Genomic DNA, 25,161 nt, shown 5'->3' on the forward strand with positions numbered 1-25,161 from the left:
ACAGCCTTATGAGGAGTGGCTGGCTGAGGGAGCTGGCTTTCAGCCTGGAGAAGAGGAAGCTCAGGGGAGACCTTATTGCTCTCTGCAATTACCTGAAAGAAGGTTTGCAGCCAGATGGAGGTTGGTCTCTTCCAGTGACAGAACAAGAGGACATATCCTCAAGCTGCACCAGGGCAGGTTTAGGCTGGACATTAGGAAGAAGTTCTTCCCAATGAAGAAAGAGTGGGTTGGCATTGGAATGGGCTGCCCGGGGAGGTGGTGGGGTAGCTATCCCTGGAGATGCTTAAAAGGTGATTGGATGAGATGTAATGGGTTTAAACTGGAACCATGGTTTATGTTAATTAGAAGGTGTTAGGTGGTAGGTTGGACTCCATGATCTTGAAAGTCTTTTCCAACCTGGTTAATTCTGTGATTCAAGGCAGCTGAGAGAACAAAAATAAATTACATGATACATGTGAGCTGCTCCATAGATAAAGTAGCATGTTGACTTACTTCTACACAGTAACTATGTGTGCATTGATACAAATATTAAGCTTTGCTGTAAATAAAATTCTGATGCTATAACAAATTTAGAAATGTGAGAATCTTAAGAATAAAATTAATTGTGGTCAAAGGCCATATCTGAGGTATTATATATATATATATATCTAATCATAGAATCAACAAGGTTGGAAGAAACCTCCAAGATCATCCACTCCAACCCATCCCCCAGCCCTATCCAGCCAACCAGACCACGGCACTAAGTGCCTCATCCAGGCTTTTCTTCAACACCTCCAGAGATGGTGACTCCACCACCTCCCTGGGCAGCCCATTCCAATGCCAATCACGCTCTCTGCCAAAAACTTCCTCCTAACATCCAGCCTAGACCTCCCCCAGTACAACTTGAGACTGTGTCCCCTTGTTCTGTTGCTGGTTGCCTGACAGAAGAGACCAACCCCCACCTGGCTGCAGCCTCCCTTCAGGTAGTTGTAGACAGCAATGAGATCCCCCCTGAACCTCCTCTTCTCCAGGCTAAACACCCCCAGCTCCCTCAGCCTTTCCTCATAGAGTTTGTGTTCCATATAAATATATATATAAGATATATATGAGATACATAGATATATATAAAAGATACATAAAAGATATATATAAGATATATGGATATATATAATATATATAAATATAATATATATCAAGCATATATTATATGTATTTTTGAAATATGTATTTTTATTTATATATTTTTTTATATATATATGTGTAAAAATCTCCTGCTAAACATTTTCATCAGGAGCTAATTAAAGGAATGTGCAAGCAATCTTTCTGTCCTGTGGAAAAATGCCATGTGTCATCAGGCAAGCTGTCTCTGCAGGATGGACAGTGTCCAAAACACCAGTCTGTAATAACAAATAAAAACCCCCAGGCCCAAGATGCTCCACTTCTTATCTTAGGAGAATTATTGACTCAGAGGCACCATGTGTGATGGCTGTCTACAACAAGCGTGGTCAAGATTATCATTAAGCATGTCACACACCCAACACTAATTCCAGTGTCAGGAATTCAGTTCTAAAACAGCTCTGCTGCAGTCAGTTTTTGGCATGACTTCAAAGCTAATATTCAAAGTCAGAGAGCTTAAAACCGTGCAAGCTTATTCAGATTCTTTAAATGGCCTGGCTTAGTAGATTTGTGGGCATTTGAAGCTTTGTAAATCACTGTAGATGGAAAAAGTGAAAGAAAAAACCCTATAAAGTTAGTCTTTGCAGTTGGAGTTTTCAATGACATGACATTGGATTCATTTCAAAGTCTTTTCTTCCTGCCTCTCATCCACTGACCCTAAAGCTGAAGAGTACTCTGTGTATGGTATCTTTTTATTATTATTTTGGAATTGTTTCCTTGGTTTGGTGTGCTATGAAATCATACAAGAGCCTTGGAAATCAAAGTCATGAAAAACAAAGCCATCCTCTTCACTTGGAATTCTATCCACATTAAGAAGTGACTGTTTTCTTATCTGCTATGGGAAGCTGTTGGACATGAGTCACCACTTTTTAAAGGCATTATCTTGTGACTTGATGGCTGTCATAAAAGAATGTGTTGGTACTTGTGTTACTTGAATCTTAAGGAGCTATTGCATTAAGAACAGATGAAAACTCTATTTACATGAATACCAGCTCTACCTTTATTATGTGTATGACTTCATGTACTTGCCTGTAACATCCAAAATATAACAGCGGCATGGAGAAAACACAAATAGAATGTCACCAGCTGTCATCACATCTTGATGTAGTATTACAACTTCCTCACTGCTTTAAAAACAGTTTGCAAACACTCTACCACAGGAAATGTTTTGCCCCTCACAATAGAGTAATTTTCCTTTGTTGTTACCTCAGTTGAAGAATGAAAGAGTACAATTTGGTCCATGGGCACTCACTTCTGCCATACTGGAAAAAAGGTGTTGGCTTGAAAATCAGTTATTAGACATTCTTGTGGGTCAGCACTAAGACCTATCTATCACTCTCTGTGAAATTTTGGGGTTTGGACATCTACTATCAAGGCAGAAAACATTTTGATATGAACTATTAGATTTGTGAAGCTAGGGATAAAAATGCTGTTCTTACTGGCTCTGGTTTTTTGCATGTCAAGTATTTTCTTTTATGCCCTAATGCCTTTTGAGCCTTGGAGTTTGTGTTAAATTCTGAGCTAGATGAAGTATTAAATTCAAACTATTTACCTTTTCTTTAACAGAAGTCACCAAAATACATTGACATTCTTTGTTCTCAAAAAGTTAGGATTTCCACAACTGAAACCAGGGAAAGTTCAGATCCCCTGGCTGAGATTGCTTACAAAGTAAAATAACAACTCAAAGTAAAACTGCATCATGGCTACCACATGCTTCCAGTAGCAAATGGGGGCCTTTTCTATGATTCTTCTTGGAAGTCCAGTAGCTTTAGAAACCTGCATTGTTTGAACATAGTGTTTTCCTCTTTGAGAATTTTCACCACAGTTATGCAATAGAAGAAACGGATTTGGAAAAAAAATATTTTCAATAACCAAAATAAAAATATTCAGTAACCAAAATGATGTTTATTTCCCCAAGGAAAAGTGAGTGATAGCATCAGGATGTATGTTAACTTTTTAACATCAGATAAAGGACTTCTTTCTAAGCAAAATAAACCCAAGAAAGGAACAACAGTTGGCTACCTTTCAAAGACCAGGAGATGAAGGAAATAGGAAGAATGGATTGCATTTTTCTGCTAGGAATGGGCAATAATACTTAGCCACTCTGATCTGAAGGTGATGGAAGAAAGGGGAGGGAGGACCTAGAAGCCTCAGAGCCAGCTGTGCTTCTGTCAGCAGCAGCCTCTCAATAACCATCCCTGCTGGCCCGTCTATTGCAGCTTCCTCATGGATGCTGAGTGAGACTTAGCTGGAGATAAAGGATGCACAAGACCGACCGTACCTCTACAAAAGCTCCCAGTCCTTTAGAAGGTGTGAAAAAAAGTGGCAGAGACACAGGTATCACCAGGTCCAGTGTACCTGGTGAAAGAAGCATTAGGTATTACAGCAATCTAGACACCATGGTGCTGCCAGTGAAATGGTAGCAGGAACTTTGCTGGCATCGCTGGTTAAAGAAGGGGGTCTAGAGCAGGTCTAAGCAGATGGTTTCTCTGCACCACCAGCTTTGGCTAAAGCCTACTAATGAACTGGAGCCTGGATTCATTTCAGTCAACTTCAACATCTTTTTAAAACTGCCTAAATTGGGAGTTTAATTTCTCTACTTCCTTTTTCTGTAAGTGAGAAGGATATCTCTGAAGAAAAGGTCAATCCACTGAAGAAGTAACATTTTTTTCTCCTTTTGAGGAGCTGAAAACCAGAGTCAGTTGTATGGTGGATTGAAGAAATATTGACCCCTCTTCATCCAGGGAAACCAGAAGATGGATAGGAAAAATTACGTGTTTATTACAGTCCTAAGGAGCTAAGAATTTAACCTAATTGTGATTCATATTTCTGGATTATATAATAGTAGCAATTAAGTCAGTACAGATTAAATGATGAAATTAGAATTCTAGGTATGAGACTAAATATGCTGACTAATTAACACTTTTTAAACTGAACACAATTAAACCTAACACAGATATCTTCCTGTGAGAAAGAAAGAAAGAAAGAAAGAAAGAAAGAAAGAAAGAAAGAAAGAAAGAAAGAAAGAAAGAAAGAAAGAAAGAAAGAAAGAGAGAGAAGGAAAGGAGGAAAGAAGGGAGGGAGGGAGAGAGGAAGGAAGGAAGGAAGGAAGGAAGGAAGGAAGGAAGGAAGGAAGGAAGGAAGGAAGGAAGGAAGGAAGGAAGGAAGGAAGGAAGGAAGGAAGGAAGGAAGGAAAAGATAAAGAGAAAGAAAGAGAGAAAGAGAAAGAGAGAAAGAGAAAGAGAGAGAGAGAGAGAGAAAGAAAGAAAGAAAGAAAGAAAGAAAGAAAGAAAGAAAGAAAGAAAGAAAGAAAGAAAGAAAGAGAAAGAAAGAAAGAAAGAAAGATCTATGAAATTACTTTTAAAATCATTTTGTGCAGTCATTTTATGTTAAATATGTAAACCTGACTCATTTGTCAAAAAAGGGAGAAGTTTTAGCTGGACACAACATGCAACAGTATCTTCTATGCACAAATGAGAAGGAAAAAGATGAAGAAATAAAAAGTGTGAGTAAGAAAAGAATATTTTACCAGTTCATGTAAAATATGCATCACACACAGAGGTAAAGCACGGCTAAGTGTTTGTATTGATTGTGTGGCCCTCTGTCTCTCTAATACACCTCAGAAAAGTATCTATCATTCTGCTAAATCAATTTAGTGTAGAAGGGTTTCTTTTCCCCTATGAAAGGCTCCCAAAATCATTCCCAGACCTTCTCATATGATAGCATTTTTGTTACCTTTTTCCCTATACACAAGCATCTGAGTATACGCAGTCAGATGGGTGATATAGTCCTCACTACAGACTTCATTCACACTTGTCCTGCACATGAATAACCTAAGTTCAAGTAATGAAAATTAAACACTGCAAAAAAACCCAAACCAAAACACCCTCATGCCCAGCTCCTGAAGACAAAACACGGGGTTTGCATAAGTTGCTAACTAAAAACCTCTATTCAGTCAGCAGTGCCAGTATCTTCGTGTTTCTACTGTTTGACACAATGATGGATTATTTATTTACTGAACAGCACTGGTGGCCAGAAAATCTGATTTTCATGCATGAAATCCATGAAACCTCAGCCACTGAACAGCTTCTTTTACATGTGGCAAAGGTCACCTATCAAGGGATTTTCTCACGTTTTGTGTGATTGGTCATGCCTCATTTCCTTCAAGAAAATATGATTTCCCCAAAGTGTGTGCACTTTTAAGAGACTCACAAAGACTGAGAAAGTTATTTCCTCTTTGTTTGTGATAAGCACAAAATATAGAGGCTAACCTACAGGGAACGACAAGCAACTGTTTGTAGCTGGAAACCATATTTAATCCTATCATTAAGGAAAACCTCAGAGCATGCTAAGAACAAAAAGAGTGCAAAATGAGACACTTAACCTTGTCACTTAACCTTTCAGACTTGCAAGTATTTAAAGCAAATATTCAGTATATTTGGTAAGTGATTGCCCTGCACTGGGAAAATATTACCTGTTCAGACTAAGAGCTTCTATTCTTTTAAGCAATGGGAAATCAAACACTAAATGATTTTATTTCCATCTTCTAATCTCTTGGAAGAAATGAGTGAAAATTACAGCTCGTGTTACCCATTGTGCAGCAGTTTTAGAAGGTGGCATTGCAACACATCTTTGTTGGGAGTTATTTTCAGAACTAGGACTGCTCCTTATTGTTGTAACCCTGTATAAAATGCCTATCACAATGGAGCTCTGCTAACAGTTGGGGTCCTAAGACACCACAGTGACAGATAACTACATGAAAATAGAAGTGTAGAAGAATCCTCTGAAGTGATTCTTATATTTTTGTACTCTTACAAGCCATAGGTCTGTTCTTTTGAGAGGCTGGGCTTTGGGATACTGAGGGATGTTGACTAATAAATGGAAAAGCTTCTGCAAGATCTTTCTGTAGTTTCTGGCAAAGTCTGCACATCTGCAAGTGACATTCTATGCCTTTCATCTAAAGGAGTGATTCTCCATTTTGTGGTTTCTTTCTTCCTTTTGGTTTGAAACCATTGAAATTCATAACCTCCTGCTTTGCCAGTCCATTTTATTGTATCTTATAGTAAGTCATCATGAAAAAGATTTCTTACTGCTCTTTCTACGGGGCAGATATCTAACTGCAGTCTAGTAATGACAACAATATCTAATACGAAGAATACACAGAAACAGGACATAATGTCAAAAGGAAAGAATTCTCAACTGAAAAAAAAGATGTAATCCATTCAAAGAGAAATCCTGTGGCCTTTGCCTTGTGTTGCCTGAACATCAGAGAAGAGGGGAAAAAAGAAGTTTGTAGGTAATGAAGGTTCAGGACTCTTTTAATAATGTGAGAATGTTTAAATACTGGCACAGTGCTATATTTTAGTACGCTAATGGTAATAAGCATCGTTCATTTGGCCACATCATTTTATAAGCTTCCCCACACATTCAGCTTACAACATTGATGATTCTTGTGGCATTTTTTTTGTCAGTAAGGCAGTGATTAATTATTGTGATGTTAAAAAAAAAAAAAAGGAGGGAGAGAGAGAGAGAGAGAGAGAGAGAGAGAGAGAGAGAGAGAAAGAAAAGAGAAAAAAAAGACAAAAATAAAATGATCAGGGAATAGAGAAGATTAAAATACAGTGCTAGGAAAAGAAGTACTGTACCTCAGCAATAGGAAAAGTACTGTAGAGACGATTAAAATACAGTGCTAGAAAAAAGAAGTACTGTACCTCAGCAATAGGAAGAGAAGTACTGTAGAGAAGATTAAAATAGAGTACTAGAAAAAGAAGTACTGTACCTCAGTGATAGGAAAAGAAGTACTGTACCTCAGCAATAGGAAAAGTACTGTAGAGAAGATTAAAATACAGTGCTAGAAAAAGAAGTAATGTATCTCATCAACAGGATCTACTTCAGCAACAGGAAAAGAAGTACTGTAGAGAAGATTAAAATACAGTGCTAGAAAAAAGAAGAACTGTACCTCAGCAATAGGAAGAGAAGTACCTCAGCAATAATGAGGAGGAAGGTGGTAGTGTGAGAATGTTTAAAGTAGATGGGATCAAGAATGTACTAAAAAAGTACAAGTTGACTCAGACATCTAAATGAGATAGATCATCACAGAATTTTTTCTGCACTAGCTGAAAAACAGTGGAAAAGCTGCTATTAACATAAGCCTGTAATCAGTATAAAAGAGGAAGGGTGAGTGATTGCTGTTGGAAATGTTTTAAAAAAGAAAGATTTAAGCTGTGTGTCTGAAGAGAAAGTGGAAATGAAGGAAAATAATGCTTGGTATTGGCACATGAAATATTTTTTGCATGGCAAGTCTTGAAAATTACAAAGCTTGAGATATTTAAAACAAGGCTGGGCAACAAATGATTTAAACATTCTGAGGAGTGATTTCACAGGGGAGTCGAGATGGAAAAAAAAACCTCATATCTGTTACAGAATCATAGAATGTCAGGGGCTGGAAGGGACCTCAAAAGATCATCCAGTTCAACTCTCCTGCCAGAGCAGGATCACCTACACCAGATAACACAGGAACACATCCAGGCAGATTTTGAATATCCAGAGAGGGAAACTCTACAACCCCCCTGGGCAACCTGTTCCAGTGTTCTATCACCCTCACAGTGAAGAAATACCTCCTCATGCCTCCATGGAACTTCCTATGCCTCAACCTTCACCCATTGCCCCTTGTCCTATCATTAGGCATCACTGAACAGAGCCTGTCTCTGTCCTCTTGGCTCTCATTCTTTACATATTAATGTAAAGTGACCATTAATGAGGTCACTCCTTAGTCTCCTCCTCCCTAAGCTAAAGAGCCCCAGCTCCTTTAGTCTCTCTTCAGAAGGAAGATGTTCCATTCCCTGAAATCATCTTTGTGGCTCTGTGCTGGACTCTCTGGCTGAGGCATATAGTGCCATGGTCTAGATGACTGAACAGGGCTGGGTGCTAGGTTGGACTGGATGATCCTGGAGGTCTCTTCCAATCTGGTTGATTCTATGAGTCTATTCTACGATTCTTCTGCTTCTATCCCTCTCCAAATACATGACAGTCTGTAGTACTTCATTCAGTAGATCATAACAAGAAGAATGCAATACTTCCTGAGGAATTTTGTGCCTGCCTCTTCTTTTTCTGCTGGAGCACAATTGCATATCAATATTAATGGCATCATCTCCTGGGTTGTCTACAGCCATGTCACTTTCCTGACAAATGTGATCCGATGCAGCACACAGTGAGGCCAACACTGATGCTCTTGAAGGGATGCATGCCTCTCTGTCATGCTAATTTTGCTAGCTCCAGCTTGGCTGCTGCTCCAGCTGCTGCCACTATTTATGGAGAGCAAGTTTGTGTTAATAAACCTCTCGCACAGTTACAAATTGCCTCGAATAAGTACGTCTGCTACCTCTCTGATTTTGCTTGGAGAGCTGGAAGGAATTTTGCATGTAGATTGTCAGAATAAATCAAAACAGTGTAAACATTGATTTATTTGTTTGTCACTCTCCAGTCAATATTCTTCCTTTAAGCACATGGTATAATGGGATAAGGGCTGTGTGAAATAACCAAGAAGATTTATCAAGGAGTCTTTAGATTTTGTACAGAAATCTTTCTTCTTCTGTTTGCTTGTTTCTGGGTTTGTTTTTCTTGCTAATGACCTACTGGAAACTGAAATTAATCCCCAAACCAGGATGCTCTATCTTCATTTTACAGTAACCTTCTGTTAATTTGCATCCTATTCTATGTTTAACTTCATTTCTAGATTGCATGAAATTACATTATTTACAGATTTGTCCTACTTTCCTTTCTTCATTCTTAAATGTATTAAATAAGAGGGGGGAAAAGTCATTCCTGAATGAATGTTTTACTTTATATTAGAGTTTCCCAGCATCTCAGGGCTCCCATAGAAAATTTTAATGAGGAGACCTTTACATTTTCCTTACTGTTCTGTTTTCTGGTAGAATTAACAATATTAGATGGAAACAGATGAAAAAACACACAGTCTGCTTTTAGATGAATGTTTTAGGAACAAGTTCTTTTTCATTTCATGAAAACATAATAGTTAATATTTAATGCAACATCTAGCTCAGTCACAGACAAGGGTTGAAATACTCTTTATCTATCAAAATAAACATAGAATCACAGAATCAATTGCTGTTGGAAGGAACTACAAGGACCATTCAGTTCCAACCTCATGGGCAGGGATCAGGCTGGTTAGTGCCTCATCCAGCCTGGCCTTAAACACCTCCAGGGATGGGGCCTCAACTACCTCCCTGGGCAACCCATTCCAGGCTCTCACCACTCTTATGGTGAAGAACTTCCTCAGTTGATCAGAAGAGAAATAAAGAAAAGCAAGAGTATACTCTTTGTAAGTAGAATCTTATATATATTCAGGTGTTTTGAATTTGAGACTGAAATCCAAGTCAGCAAAACTCTTCAAGTTCTGAGTCAAAATTCCAAACTGTTTATCAACGATCCAAATTCTTTGTATATTACTTATAAACCTGGGTATTGTCTTAGCATGTTTTGCAGAAAAGTGAGGGGAAAATACAACAAAGATGGAACAAACTTAAAAATGCAGTATTTGCTTAGGAGATAATTTAAACTCCTGTCCTGTTTGTGAACTAACCAAAGCATTAAGCAGCTGGTGAATGCAATTTATCCATGCAGTTCTTACATTCAACCATAGAATCAGTCAGAGTTGGACGGGACCACAAGGATCATCTACTTCCAACCCCCTGACATGAGCAGGGACACCCTACCCTAGAGCAGGTTGGCCACAGCCTCATCCAGCCTGGCCTTAAATGCCTCCAGGGATGGGGCCTCAACCTCCTCCCTGGGCAACCCATTCCAGGTTCTCACCACTCTCATGGTGAACTATTTCCTCATCACCTCCACTCTAAACCTACCCACCTCCAGCTTGACTCCATTCGCCCTAGTCCTGTCACTCCCTGATAGCCTAAAAAGTCCCTCCCCAGCTTTTTTGTAGGCCCCCTTCAGATACTGGAAGGCCACAAGAAGGTGTTACGAAGGGAACTAGTTGAAATCTGAGTTTTGGGGTAAAACGCAATGAGGCTGATTCAAAAGTTATTAAATAATTCATTAATATACACAAAATAATCCCCCCAAACTTATTTACAACTCTCCACACAAGTTCTTGGATGCAGTTAGCATTCCATTGTCTCTATACAATGGAATTTTGAAAGGGTTTAGAAATGTCTTTGAGAGAGAGTCTGGCAGCTCCATTCACCGCTTGTGAGGTTAGTTAAAGTCCTTTAGCAACTTGAATAAAGAGTTAAGAATACTCACTAGTCCTCAGAAATAATGTCTGTGGCCCAAAACACAGGCAGGAAAATATTCAACAGAAGTCCTGTGGCGAATTTCACATGGTCTGCAAAGTGGAATTGGCTGCTGGCTGACGCGGCTGAGGTGGCTGAGGTGGCTGAGGCGGCTGAGGCAGCTGAGGCGACTGAGGTGGCTGAGGTGGCTGAGGCGGCTGAGGCAGCTGAGGCGACTGAGGCGGCTGAGGCAACTGAGGCGGCTGAGGCGGCTGAGGCGGCTGAGGCAACTGAGGCAACTGAGGCGGCTGAGGTGGCTGAGGTGGCTGAGGCGGCTGAGGCAGCTGAGGCGGCTGAGGCAACTGAGGCAACTGAGGCGGCTGAGGCGGCTGAGGCGGCTGAGGCAACTGAGGCAACTGAGGCGGCTGAGGCAACTGAGGCAACTGAGGCGACTGAGGCGGCTGAGGCGGCTGAGGCAGCTGAGGCGACTGAGGCGACTGAGGCGGCTGAGGCAACTGAGGCAACTGAGGCGGCTGAGGCAGCTGAGGCGGCTGAGGCGACTGAGGCGACTGAGGCGGCTGAGGCAACTGAGGCGACTGAGGCAGCTGAGGAAACTGAGGCAACTGAGGTGGCTGAGGTGGCTGAGGCAACTGAGGGGACTGAGGCCACTGAGGCGGCTGAGGTGACTGAGATGAGTGAGGCAGCTGAGGTGGCTGAGGTGGCAGGCGAGTGGCAGGTGAGCGAGCAACGAATGAGCAGGCAAGCCCCTTATTCACCTGTTCACCCCCATTTATAGGACAATGGCCGAGGCTAATGGTCTCATTGGCCACACAATCCCCCAATCACCTCTGGCAATCCCCCAAGTAGACCCAAAAATGGCAGAACCCACAGGATGTTGTCTTCCAAAAATGGGGGGCACATAGGCCTTGCGCACAACAGGGGCGTGGGCCTTATGAAACCCCTCTCAAGCGACCGGTTTAAACCAGACCAGGTTGCCCGGGCTTTTTTGTCCTGTTTTCTGCAATGCAGACAGACAGGTAAATAAGACAGGACATGCTCAAGCCCACTTTATGCTCTTTAGGACTCTCCACCAGAACAGGTCCCCTTATTCCTTCAGTTTTGCTGACAAAGGCAATTTCACTACAGCTGCAAAGCAGTTCCATTTAAGGCCTAGGGAATATTTGTTTCTCAGTTTTGTCTTCTGTTGGGGTTTGGGCAGCGCTGAGTAATTTGAAATAAGAGAGCAAGAAGGGTAACATTAGCACACAGAGGAGGCCATGAGATGAGTGCAGCTTCAAGGAAAACAGCCTTGAAAAGCTGGCAGAGAAGCTGCAAAGTTAGCTGTGCGAGGAGACTAAGGGGGGGGCTGGTCAGTCAGATTTGTTCCTAGGGCGTGTGGACAGCCCACACTGTGTTGTGCAACCTATCAGAATTATACACCCTGTATTAGCTCTCTATATAAGCACTGCTTTTAGCCGCAATAAAGGTTAAACTTATGCGTCACGTTGGTGTCTGTGCTAGCTTGAAGCAGGCTAGAATGTTTTGATGAGAAGAATTAAATGACAGGCTGTGCAAAGAAAAGAATGGCAATGTTTGCTTTGCTCATAGGCTTGCTGAGATGTACGAAAGCATAAGTTAAAATATAGATAAGACACTCGGCACTGCTCTCACTGGGGCTGCTGGCTGAGCTGCATCTCTCTAACCTCACCCTCCATTTTGGGCTAATCCACTTTGCTTCTTAACCCCCTGGCTGAACCTCCATTCTTCCTTGGGACTGGGGTAAGGTTGAGAGGGGTAGGGGGAAGGTGAAGGGGTGGTTGAGAGCCCTTCCTGGGGACTCAGGTTTCTGGGAGGGGAGTTGTGTTTCCATATTACCTTTTGCCTTGTATATTTCTGTATATAACAGTATGTACTGTAAATATCTGCTTTTTATTTGTGCTAGCTGTAAATATAAGCTTCATTCATATTTCCAGAGCCGTTGAGTCTAGTCTGGGTGATTTCTAAAGTGTGGGGGGGGCAGAGAACACCCAAACCATCACAGTGCCTCAGTGTCTTTCCAGTCCCCGCACGATGCAGAAGACCCCAGCAGTCACCACTGCAAGAAAGACTGGCAACTATTTCAGTGACAAAACTGATTCAGTACCAGAGAAAGACAGCAGGGGAAAAAAACCCAAACAAACCAAAAAACAACCCCTCAAAAAAAGAAAGACAGAGTCCCCATAGAATCAATTCTATTATGAATTTGGAAAATAACAAGTAATCATTGCTTGTTATAGTTTTTGACAGCTTAAGTATAAAAAAATCAATTACCATGAAACTACTATCCAGATTAATGTTGAAAATAAACCTGCTTCTTAGGTACCTGATAACATAGCATTGATTTTTATTGTGTGAGGGAGGCTGGCTATATTTAATTTCTTTTATTGATTTTATTTTTCTTTTCCTTAAGACCTATATTCAATGCATGTGAGATACAATGCAATTTCTTCTAGCAAAGTAATGCCAGGCACCAAGCCTGTGGATTAATTTTACATGAGTGAAAGCAGTGCTTAGTAATTTGCTGAGTGTTTGAGAGCAAAACCTGTAATTTTCCTCTTTATTATTTATAAATATCAAGAGGTCCAGAAGTGGGCATGGTGATGTGGGCTCAAATGAGAAGACCTTGAAGTAATTTCTAATTTCATGACACTAGAACACCTCATGTCCTGTGCCTTATGGACTCTGAATGTCAGTGGTGACCGAAGGTTTTCTGGAAACTGGGCGGGGGGGGGCCGGGGGGAAATGTAATCAGCATTTATTTCTCTTTTGAGACCGTGAGTTTCAAAGCAGTCTGTAATTTTAAAAGGAAGTTAATTTATGATTTTAAAATCACACAAACCATGGAAATTTGGAAAGGAAAGGACAGGAAAGGAAAGGAAAGGAAAGGAAAGGAAAGGAAAGGAAAGGAAAGGAAAGGAAAGGAAAGGAAAGGAAAGGAAAGGAAAGGAAAGGAAAGGAAAGGAAAGGAAAGGAAAAAAAAAAGAGAAAAAGGGAAAAAAGAGAAGAGATGAGAGAAGAGAAGAGAAGAGAAGAGAAGAGAAGAGAAGAGAAGAGAAGAGAAGAGAAGAGAAAAGAAGAGAAGAGAAGAGAAGAGAAAAAGAGAATAGAAAAGGAAAAGAAAAAAAAGGGAAGAAAAGAAAAGGGAAGAAAAGAAGAGAGAAGAAAAGGGAAGAAAAGAAAAAAGGAAAGGAAAGGAAAGGAAAGGAAAGGAAAGGAAAGGAAAGGAAAGGAAAGGAAAGGAAAGGAAAGGAAAGGAAAGGAAAGGAAAGGAAAGGAAAGGAAAGGAAAGGAAAGGAAAGGAAAGGAAAGGAAAGGAAAGGAAAGGAAAGGAAAGGAAAGGAAAGGAAAAAGAAAAGAAAAGAAAAGAAAAGAAAAGAAAAGAAAAGAAAAGAAAAGAAAAGAAAAGAAAAGAAAAGAAAAGAAAAGAAAAGAAAAGAAAAGAAAAGAAAAGAAAAGAAAAGAAAAGAAAAGAAAAGAAAAGAAAAGAAAAGAAAAGAAAAGAAAAGAAAAGAAAAGAAAAGAAAAGAAAAGAAAAGAAAAGAGAAAGAAGAGAGGAGAGGAGAGGTTTGGTCTGTTTTCCAACTAACAAATGACTAAAACCAAAGAGCATTCATGAGCCTATATGAGCAGAATTGTAACGAGTCCTGCATCACTGAGTGAAAGTAATGCAAAAAAAAAAAAAATCTTGCAAATAAATGCAAAATATGCAAATGCAGTGATTCAGAAAGGTAGAGTAAAAAAGGTTGGAGAGGCACTTCACTGAGATATTGCTCCTCATGTCATGCATTATAACTGCCTACAGCAGGAGCTTTCCTTGTTCAAATGTGCTAGATAAGGTGCGCGCTTGTCACAGAGATTGCCTGGGTTTTGGAGGTAGTTCAGAGGATGAGTTTCTCTGCAGCAAAGCACTACTGTGCTTCGTTGTCGAGGAAGATGTTGACATCTGAAAGCGAGTAAGCAAAACTTGACACATAAAGGTACAGTAATGTTCAGAGACAATTTACTGCAGCAGGTGAAAATCACACTCCATCTGATCCGAAACAAAGTAAAGCCTGCCCAGTTTTCACTGAGGAGCGTTCAAAGCTTAATTATGCCTGGAAAGACCTGATTACTCCTGAACAGCTATCTGCCCTCCTGATTTTACCTGTGTGAAGTAAGGCAGTGGGTGGCAGTGTTACGCTGCTGCTTCCGAAGCAGAGAAGCTGTTCTAATCAGGGGAAGAAGAACGGATGTATCCAAATTAAGTTTGAGAAGCCCCTTCTTTACCAATCATTTGATCAGAGATACCATAATAAAACCATTCACTTGATTTTTCCTGGCCTCTCTGCTTTCATTAATGTCATTCGAGTGGCATAATGTGGTCAGCTCCAAGAGTTTAATTGAGAATATTGATTTGAAAGGAGTGGTTGAAGGTTTGTTTATTTGGTGGACATATTAAATAGCAATGCATAATAATCCTTGCTTCCTATTCAGCATATTTATCACCAATTAGATGAAAATATTCCTGCAAAGAGCATATGAAATGTGGTTGTCACTTATAAGACTTCCTTCCTTCCTTCCTTCCTTCCTTCCTTCCTTCCTTCCTTCCTTCCTTCCTTCCTTCCTTCCTTCCTTCCTTCCTTCCTTCCTTCCTTCCTTCCTTCCCACACAGGTTTATTAAGAAGGAAATAAACTCTCCCATTTTTATTTTTCTATTTTGCTGTCTTTGCATACTCTTGGACCAGGACAGAACTTGATTGGAAAGCTTCAGACACCATGAGCCTAATGACATAATTTCTCAGTGTAAAGTAATTTCTTCAGGCTTTCCACAGAATCACAGAATTTCTTAGATTGGAAAAGATCTTCAAAATCATCGAGTCCAGTCATTAGTTTCACACTGACAAGCGCTTGACTAAACCAGATCCCTCAGCACAACATCTCATCACTAGGAATCGCTATGGTTGGAAAGAACCATCAGGATCAGCCAGTCCAACCTTCATCCCAGCATCCTTCATCGCAAGACCATAGCCTCAAGCACCACATCCACTCTCCTTTTAAACACTTCAGGGATGGTGACTCCACCACCTCCCTGGGCAGCCAGTGCCTGACCACCCACTCAGGAAAGAATTTCCTCCCAACATCCAACCTAAACCTCCCCTGGTGCAACTTCAGGCCACTTCTTCTTGTCCTATCAATAGTAATTCTTCCTTTCTTCTTGTCCTATCATTAGTAATTCGGAAGAAGAGACCAATTTCAGCCTCTCTACAACCTCCTTTTAAGTAGTTGTAAAGGGCAATAAGGTCCCCTCTCAGCCTCCTCTTCTCCAGGATAACTAACCCTCATCTGCTCCCCATAGGTCATGTTTTCCAGACCTCTCACCAGCCTTGTTGCCTTATTATGTACATAGATCAAATGTAGAGGGAGAAGTTTTGTGCATTTTAGTGGAGTTCTTAAAATTAATTAGAAATGAATTTTATGGCAAACACAAGCTCCTAATTCTTTCTTGAATAATAATCTCTCCTCCCATTTATGTTTTTGATCTGATTTTTCACTTCATCAAGGGAACTGGGCTTTTTAGCCTTTAAAACTCAACTGAAAAACCTAGCAGGGATAGCTCTGAAGACAAGTGACTGAAACCTAATATCCTGTCACAGGAAGCATTAGGCCAGGTTCTAACTTGAAATAAATTAGCATGGTCACATAGAATTGAAAGAATAGGTCCATAACAACATTTTCAATTGAGAGTATCATTAAAAGACAGAGCTGAAGGATTCATTGCTACAAGGCTAATACTTGAAAGAAGGGAACAGACAGAATCACAAGCATTAATCAGAAAGGCTTTATTCAGTTCTGCATTAAACAGAACTCTGGTTTTAAACAGCTGAAGTTCTCACTCAGTCAAATGGTGTTATCCCAAATTCAGTGAGTGCTACCTACCCAATGTATTTCTACCTATTGATTATTTTGCTGGTTTATTGATTTATGTGATGGGTTGGGCATTACCCACCCCTCCACACCCAGTCAATCTGGAAATTGAATGAAGCTTTATATTTACAGCTTAGCACAATATGCAAGCAGATAGTTGCAATATATACAGATATATACAAATTTAAAAGGTAATACAGAAACCAGAGTCCCCAGGAGGGGCTCCCAACCACCATTCCACCTTCCTCCCACCCCTCTACCTTACCTCAGACTTTGCCTTACATTCAAGTTAAGTTTGGAGGGTCAGCCAGGGGGGTTAGGAAGCAGATGAATTAGTCACACAGACAGCAGGTTAGGTTAGAGAAAGAGAAGTTCATGCAGCCCCAGAGCCCAGAGAGTAACTCTGTTATCTTAGAATCATAGAATCAGTCAGGGTTGGAAGGGACCACAAGGATCATGTAGTTCCAACTCCCCTGCCATGGGTAGGGACACTCTACCCTAGATCAGACTGGCCTTAAACGCCTCAATGTGCAGGCCCTCAACCACCTCCCTGTGCAACTCATTCCAGGGTCTCACCACTCAGTGTTTATGTTCTTGTTCTCATACATCTCAGCAAGCCTATGAGTGCAGTAGACATCACCATTGTTTCCTTTTCACAGCCTATAATCTAATTCTTCTCACCAAAATATTCTAGCTAGCTTCAAACTAGCACGATTTAGCTGTTGAAAAACATTTGGACACCTCCTTGGGAAGACTGAATAATTCAGTGGTTACCACTTTAATCAGAATGGAAGGTCAGTGAAATTCTCTGCTATGGATTGCTTTTGTGCTTTCATGTAAATCACTCCATTCATGCCACAGTGCAGGCAAAGGTAATTTTGTACCACGCAAAAAGTGATTTTTTTTAGTAGAATGAGAGAATGAAAGCTCATAAACATCAGAATAGAAACATGAGTTTGCCTGTGAAAAGAAACGGAGCCCAGCCTACCAAGAAAGCCAATGCCATCCTGGAGTGCATCAGGAAAAATGTGCCCAGCAGATCTAGGGATGTTCTCCTGCCCCTCTACTCTGCCCTGCTGAGACCACACCTGCAATACTGTGTTCAGTTTTGGGCTCCCTGGTTCGAGAGAAACAGGAGCCTGCTGGAAAGAGTCCAGCCATGAGGATGACTGGGAGACTTGACCATCTTCCCTATGAAGAGTGATTGAGAAACCTGAGGCTGTTTAGTCTGCAGAAGAGAAGATTGAGAGGAGATATGATCAATGTGTATAAATACCTGAGGAGTGGGTGTCAAGCGGATGGGGCAAATTTCTTTTGGGGACTCTGCAGGAATAAGACAAGGAGCAACTATAACACAGAAGGTTTGAGCTCAACATGAGGAGAAATCTCTCTGCAGTGAAGGTGAGACAGCACTGGAACAGGCTGCTCAGAGAGGTTGTGGAGTCTCCTCTGGAAACTTTCAAGGCCCAAATGAATGCATTCCTGTGTGAACTGCCTTAGGGAATCCTGCCTTGGCAAGAGGGATTAGACTTAGTGATCTCTGGAGGTCCTTTCCAGCCACTAATGTTCTGTGATTCTGTGAAGGTTTGTGGTTTACGAAATATGGCAAGGACTTTGCAGAGTTAATGCACTTCTGACCACCATCCTCCTACCACCCCATCCTAAAGCAGCTCATGTTATTACTCTAGGATTTAATTTCATATGTTTGTGCAGCTCAAAGGCTTTTATAAAATAAAGTGGACTATTAGACATCATTTTCACCCTGATTATTGGAAGGGGCAGAGGAGAAGGTGGGTCTGTGGAGTGAAATAGAATAGAAAATTAAAAGGTTAAGTGGAAATACTCTCTTTTCCCCCATCCTAATAGCAGTGGGTAACTTTCACATGCAGTAGAAGTCTGATGTGGGGGTTTCCAAATCTCTTTATGCTACAGTGCAAAAGAGGAAAATCCTCACTGTGATCTATTTTGGAATAGCTTCAGATTAAATAAAAGTTTTACTTGAATTAAAGTCTCTTTCATCTTGGATCTCATCTTTCACAAAAGTAAAAACAAACCCAAACCAAAACCAACCAACAACCAACCACCCCCTAGTACCACTCACAGTTTTAACAGGTGTACCATTGATTGTTCTGTTAGGAAGAAGAAAAAATCATGCTAAAGTCATCAGAAAAAAGTGTTTGTTGTTTATTTTTTTCCCACTCTTGAGAATAATTACATTTTTTTTTTTTTTTAATCAATAATTGCCAGCAAATCATAGAATCATAGAATCAACCAGGTTGGAAGAGACCTCCAACATCATCCAGGCCAACCTAGCACCCAGCCCTAGCCAGTCACTAGACCATGGCACTGAATGCCTCATCCAGTCCTCCCTTGAACACCTCCAGGGATGGTGCCTCCACCACCTCCCTGGGCAGCCCATTCCAGTGCCAATCACTCTCTCTGCCAACAACTTCCTCCTAACATCCAGCCTAGACCTTTCCTGGCACAACTTGAGACTGTGTCCCCTTGTTCTGTTGCTGGTTGTCCAGGAGAAGAGACCAGCCCCACCTGGCTACAGCCTCCATTTAGGTATTTGTAGGCAGCAATGAGGTCACCGCTGAGCGTCCTCTTCTGCAGGCTGCACACCCCCAGCTCCCTCAGCCTCTCCTCACAGGGCTGTGTTCCAGGCCCCTCACCAGCTTTGTTGCCCTTCTCTGGACACCTTCCAGCACCTCAACATCTCTCTTGAATTGAGGAGTCCAAAAATTGGATGTCACTGGACAAGAGTGTCAGTTATTATTATGACAAATAAAAAGGAAAGTATCCTCTAGACCTCTTTTCCCCCAACTCTTCACCTCCTCACATCTGTGTAGGCAAAAGCTTTCACAGGAGGCACAGTAAGACCTCTCCTCCTTTCTCCTGAAGGCTTTGATCAGCATAGAAATAGCTCTTTGACACTGAAAATTGGATTGCATTAGTATTAATATTCAGCAGTGTGATAAATGAAAAAAAATGCATTCATTTCATGCTTCACACCAAATGAGACATTGCTGATAAAAATAAATACATTCACTTCACAGTCTGAAGCTTATCTTTGCAACTAGAAAGGTTAGAGTTGTGCTTGTTTAATGGAAGATCAGGTACCACAGCATGAGATGACAGACATACTGGGAAAATCCTGTGACTTGGAATTGAGATGAAACCAAGCAGACGTAGCCTGTCATGAAAAAAATACATTAAAAAGGGGGGAAAAACTGAGGGCGGAAGAAGGGAAAACAAATTATTTTTTCCTTACTTCTTGGAAAATATTTAGAGCTTGACATCATTTCTTAAGTGAGACTATAATTAGACCTTCCCAAACCAAATTCATTGACCAATAACTCATAGTAAGGGCACTGACTGCATGGTAATTTTAGATAATGAGATTTACAGATCTGCAACTCATGGGCCATTGTAGACATGAAATCAGGTCTTATCATAGAATCATAGAATCAACACCAGGTTGGAAGAGACCTCCAAGATCATCCAGGCCAACCTAGAACCCAGCGCTAGCCAGTCAACCAGACCATGGCACCAAGTGCCTCATCCAGGCTTTTCTTGAACACCTCCAGGGATAGTGCCTCCACCACCTCCCTGGGCAGCCCATTCCAATGCCAATCACTCTCTCTGCCAACAACTTCCTCCTAACATCCAGCCTACACCTCCCCTGGCACAACTTAAGACTGTGTCCCCTTGTTCTGTTGCTGGTTGTCTGGGAGAAGAGATTAACCCCACCTGGCTACAACCTCCCTTCAGATAGTTGTAGACATCAATGAGGTTTGCCCTGAGCCTCCTCTTCTCCAGGCTAAACAACCCCAGCTCCCTCAGCCTCTTTTCATAGGGTTTGTGCTCCAGGCCTTTCACCAGTTCTGTTGCCCTTCTCTGGACACTTTCCAGCACCTCATCTCCTAACCATACCGCAACTAATTATTGGTTCCTTCCTTTATTTCTCATTTTTAACCAACACCCTTAATGAGATGGTAAGACAACTTCTCAAGGGAAAATAATCATTACAACATGAATACTTCCATGCAACATTTATTTCATGGAATCATAGAAAAGCCCAGGCTGGAAGTGACTTTAGAGATCATCTAATCCAACCTCCCTGCCATGAGCAGAGACACCTCTCAACTAGATTAGGTTATTCACGGCCCCACTTAACCTGGCCTTAGACGTCACCAGGGAGGAGACATCTGCAACTTCTCTGGACAATCCATTCCAAAGTTGTGCCACCTTTGTAGTGAAGAATTTCTTCCTGAGATTCAATCTAAACCAGCCAGTTCTCTGGGTGAAAAGCTGTCTGGATGGCCAGGCCCTACGAGTGGCAGTGAATGGAGTTACATGCAGTTGGCAGCCAGTCACAAGCGGTGCTCCCCAGGGCTCAGTTTTGAGGCCAATTCGCTTTTATGTCTCTAATGATCTGGATGAGGGGATTGAGTGCACTTAGAATCTTAGAATCAGTGTGGAAGGGACCACAAGATTTATCTAGTTCCAGCTCCATTGCCATGGGTAGGGACACCCTACACTAGATCAGGCTGGCCAGAGCCTCATCCAGCCTGGCCTTAAACACCTCCAGGGATGGCACCTCAGCCACCTCCCTGGGCAACCCATTCCAGGGTCTCACCACTCTCATGCTGAACAACTTCCTCCTCACTTGGCAGTGAGTCTGCAGATGACAGAAAATCAGGTAGAAGGGTCTGAAGGCTCTGCAGAGGGCTCTGGATAGTCTGGATCAATGGGCTGAGATCAATTGCATGAGTTTGAACAAGGCCAAGTGCCAGGTGCTGAACTAGGGTCCCAACAACCCCATGCAATGCTACAGGCTTGCGACAGAGCGGCTAGACAGAAAAGCCCCTGAGGGTGCTGGTGCACTGTAGTTTATGTGAAAGACAAGAGAAAAATACCTGTTTAAGACAGGGCAAAGAAGGAGCTGTGTTTTTAGAACTGTAAATATCTCTTTATGAAGACATCACATTTTCAATCTCCTAATCAACACAACATCAGGAGGCTTGAAATCATTTTATCCTACTAAGCCTGGCGCTCTACTCAATTATCATCATAAAAAAGGAATGGCTTTTGTTCCGCAGTTCACTGCCATTGGTTTCCAATAATTGCCTTTATGCCTTTTTAGCTGTATAGTTTACATGAAAGACCAAAGTGTATGTAAAGTTTACATTAAGAAAAGTTCAATAACTTGTTATCTGAAGATAACAATTTAGCCTTATGTTCACTGCATATATTATGGCTTTTGTGGCTTCTTTTCACTTTGAATGACACGGTCAGCGGTTCATCACATTTGCACCTCAGAAGCAATTGTTACTCACTCATGTGTGAAAACAGCAAAGTCTATTTAGGTTAAATTGCTCAAGATCATCACGGATTGGTAAGGGACAAATCACATTTTGCTGAAAGAAGGTTGTTGTTGTTGCCTTTCACCTCGCACATTCTGGGCAAAAATTTAAGTACTACACAAATGCATTCTTAAGAACATGGAATTCAAAATTCATTCCATTCCTTCTGCTCGGCAAAGATAAGTGTACTTGAGAAAAAAAGGAGAGAAGAATGAAAACAAAATATGTTAAGCAGTTACTTCTGTCATCATTTAAGACATCCTACATGATAGGAAAAGTACAAGAATGCAGGAAGGTCTTCTGGGGAAAAATCAGGACAAAATGTGCAGTTTTTTTGTTACAAAGAGAATATGCAAAATAAGGATACAAACACACAGTAAATCTTTTTAAAGCACTAGATCATTTGAAAACTACATGTACCAAGCGAGGGGTCAAACTTAATGCTTAAGTTTTGTTCAAAATGTTGAACGAATAAAGGAATCAAATTGAACAATTTGGGCTATTTCCTATACGATTTGATTTTCATTTCCAGATCACAGTACAGAATACCCTTTTTTGTTTGTTCTGTTTTCATTTATTCCGTGCTTTCATCCACTTGCAATTAAGGGAGATGATGGTGAGAGTGAAGGTGGTTTGCACTAAATATAAATGCAAGTATAAATAGAAAAGTAAGGGTAACTATAGCTATAAATAGTATTGCAAATACAAATATTGCAAATAAAAACATACATCCAAATGGAACTACTTAATGCAAACTCATTGGACATTAAACAAGCAAACAAACCAACAAACCAACAAAACCAGAAGCAGGTATTGAACGATTTGGGCTGTTTCCTGTATGATTTGGTTTTAATTTCCAGATCACAGTACAGAATATCCTTTTTTTTTTTCCTTTTTTTTTTTTTCATTTATTCAGTGCTTCACCTTGCAATTAACAGAGATGATGGTGAAGATGATTTGCACTGACTATACATACAAATATAAATACTAGAAATGTAAGGGTAACTATAGCTATAAATAATATGAAAAAATACAAACATTACAAACAAAAACATATATTCAAACTGACCTATTTAATGTAAACTCATTGGACATTAAACAAACAACCAAACAAAACCAGATGCAGGTATTGAACAATTTGGGCTATTTCCTGTATGATTTGATTTTAATTTCCAGATCACAATACAGAATATCCCTTTTTTCCCTTTGTTTTCATTTATTCAGTGCTCTAATCACCTTGCAATTAACAGAGACGATGGTGAAGATGATTTGCACTGACTATAAATACAAATATAAATACTAGAAATGTAAGGGTAACTATAGCTATAAATAGTATGAAAAAATACAAACATTACAAACAAAAAACATATATCCAAATTGACCTATTTAATGTAAACTCATTGGACATTAGCCAAACAAATAAACAAAACAAAACCAGAAGCAGGTATTGAACAATTTGGGCTATTTCCTACATGATTTAATTTTAATTTCCAGATCACAATACAGAATATTCTTTTTTGTTGTTTGTTTTCATTTATTCAGTGTTTTAATCATCTTGCAATTAACAGAGATGATGGTGAGAGTGAAGGTGATTTGCACTAAATGTAAATACAAGCATAAATAGTAGAAATGTAAGGGTAACTATAGCTATAAATAGTATGACAAATACAGATATCACAAATAAGACCATATATCCAAATGGACCTATTTAAATGTAAACCCATTGGACATTAACCAAACAAACAAACCAACAAACCAAACAAAACCAGAAGCAGGTATTGAACAATTTGGGCTGTTTCCTATATTATTTAATTTTAATTTCCAGATCACAATACAGAATATCCTTTTTTGTTTGTTTGTTTGTTTCATTTATTCAGTGCTTTAATCAGCATGCAATTAATAAAGACGATGGTGAGAGTGAAGGTGATTTGCACTACATATAAATACAAAAACAAACTAAAGAAACAGTGTCCTGGGTTAAGGTGGATCCCTCCCCCAGTAGAATAAACTCACCACAACATAGATTCTATTTTGGAAACTCAGAGAAAGATGAAATTGTATTTCTGATAGCTTAAATATAACAGTACAAGGAGAAATAAACTACTAGAGAAATATAATAACCTTAACAAAGGTGGAGAAGGAGTCAAAGGGTGGCAAAGCAGCAAAAGCAGCAGCAGCCAAAACAGCAGCAGGGGAAAATAGCAGCAGGTGCAGCCGAAGTGGCAGAAGCAGCAAGGGGAAGGTCCAGGCTGTGCTTCTAGACATAAAGCTCTTGATGCTCCAATGAAATTACATTAACTTATCCATTGTTGTCATTCTATGGCTTATCCCTAGAATGTTCACCTCTCCCTTATGTCTGAGCTAGAAATCTAGCTCAAACAGCCACAATCTTTGAATACAGCCTTTATTTCCTTACCTTTGCTATTTGGAATTACACTAAACATTAATGTAAGATTAAAAATGAGGTGCTAATATAGATATGTGTGACAAATTTTGTATTAATAATATTCCCCCCCTAAAGTGAAATTATAGATTTAGAGCAACATAAATGAGGAGAGAGATAAGCAAATCCTGTGAAATAACATGAAAAGAAGAAGCTTTCAATTCCAAGTTTATTGAAGAATGCATGCAAGGTAAGTTACAAGAGGAAATGATTAAAAATACTTTGACATAAAATAGTGTTAGCATTTATGTTCAACATACAGTGAAAAAAAATGTCAGTAAATGGATCATAAGAAAAGAGTAATGTGTTCAGTTTAACTGTCCTTCAAAACTAAAAGCAAAATCCTAGAGCAGTGAAATCAGTGACCTTTTTCTCCCTCTTGAAATATGATCTGAACTTCTTTTTAAGTGCACAGTAGTCAGAGCATCAGTACTGCCACTTCACCTTGATCTCAAGTTTTGGTTGGGTAATTGTTTCAAAATACCATGCTTAGTTCATTACTATCTCCTGTTATAGGAAGGTTGGATAGAAACAGCTTCACTGCAGTGATAATTCAGTGTTTGTCATGTCTTGTTACCATACGTGTGCACAGGTGCAGGCACAAAACTGACAATCACAAAACCCTGCTGCAGGTCTGCATATGCAGACACACATGCAAAAAGCAGAAATGCAGCTCACATCAGTCCAGGACAGATGCTTTAGCAGAGCTAGAAGAGGGCTGAAAACATAGTATTCAAGGTTGTACCAGCTCAGTGGCAAGCTGGCTCTGACTTTCCTGCAGGATTTCTGGGGCACACCAGCTCGGCACACTTAATAAAGCTTCAAAGGATGCTGCATGCTATACGCTGGGTAATGGTGATGACTTTTTACAATACACACAGACAAGCTTTCTCAGTTACAGCTTCACAGTTGTGAGCTGGTTCCTGGGGACCCTGCACCCTGCTTAGGGGCATGCCCTTTTCCATGCCTGCCTTGCTGCCAGTAGCAGACGTCGTCCTCT

The 25,161-nt window shown here is 40.4% G+C and overlaps 1 protein-coding gene across 1 annotated transcript in view; it reads right to left on the reverse strand.

The window, feature by feature from the left end:
• Positions 1–10,510: 10,510 nt before the first annotated feature.
• Positions 10,511–25,161, reverse strand: part of LOC135189135 (proline-rich protein HaeIII subfamily 1-like) — a 49,161-nt gene continuing 34,510 nt past the window's right edge. Inside the window, exon 2 of the mRNA XM_064169160.1 lies at positions 10,511–11,182. Within this exon, the coding sequence (XP_064025230.1) occupies positions 10,511–11,182 (672 nt within the window). The remainder of the gene's footprint in view (positions 11,183–25,161) is intronic.

This window comes from Pogoniulus pusillus, chromosome 31 (assembly GCF_015220805.1).
Source record: "Pogoniulus pusillus isolate bPogPus1 chromosome 31, bPogPus1.pri, whole genome shotgun sequence".
Classification (NCBI taxonomy): domain Eukaryota; kingdom Metazoa; phylum Chordata; class Aves; order Piciformes; family Lybiidae; genus Pogoniulus; species Pogoniulus pusillus.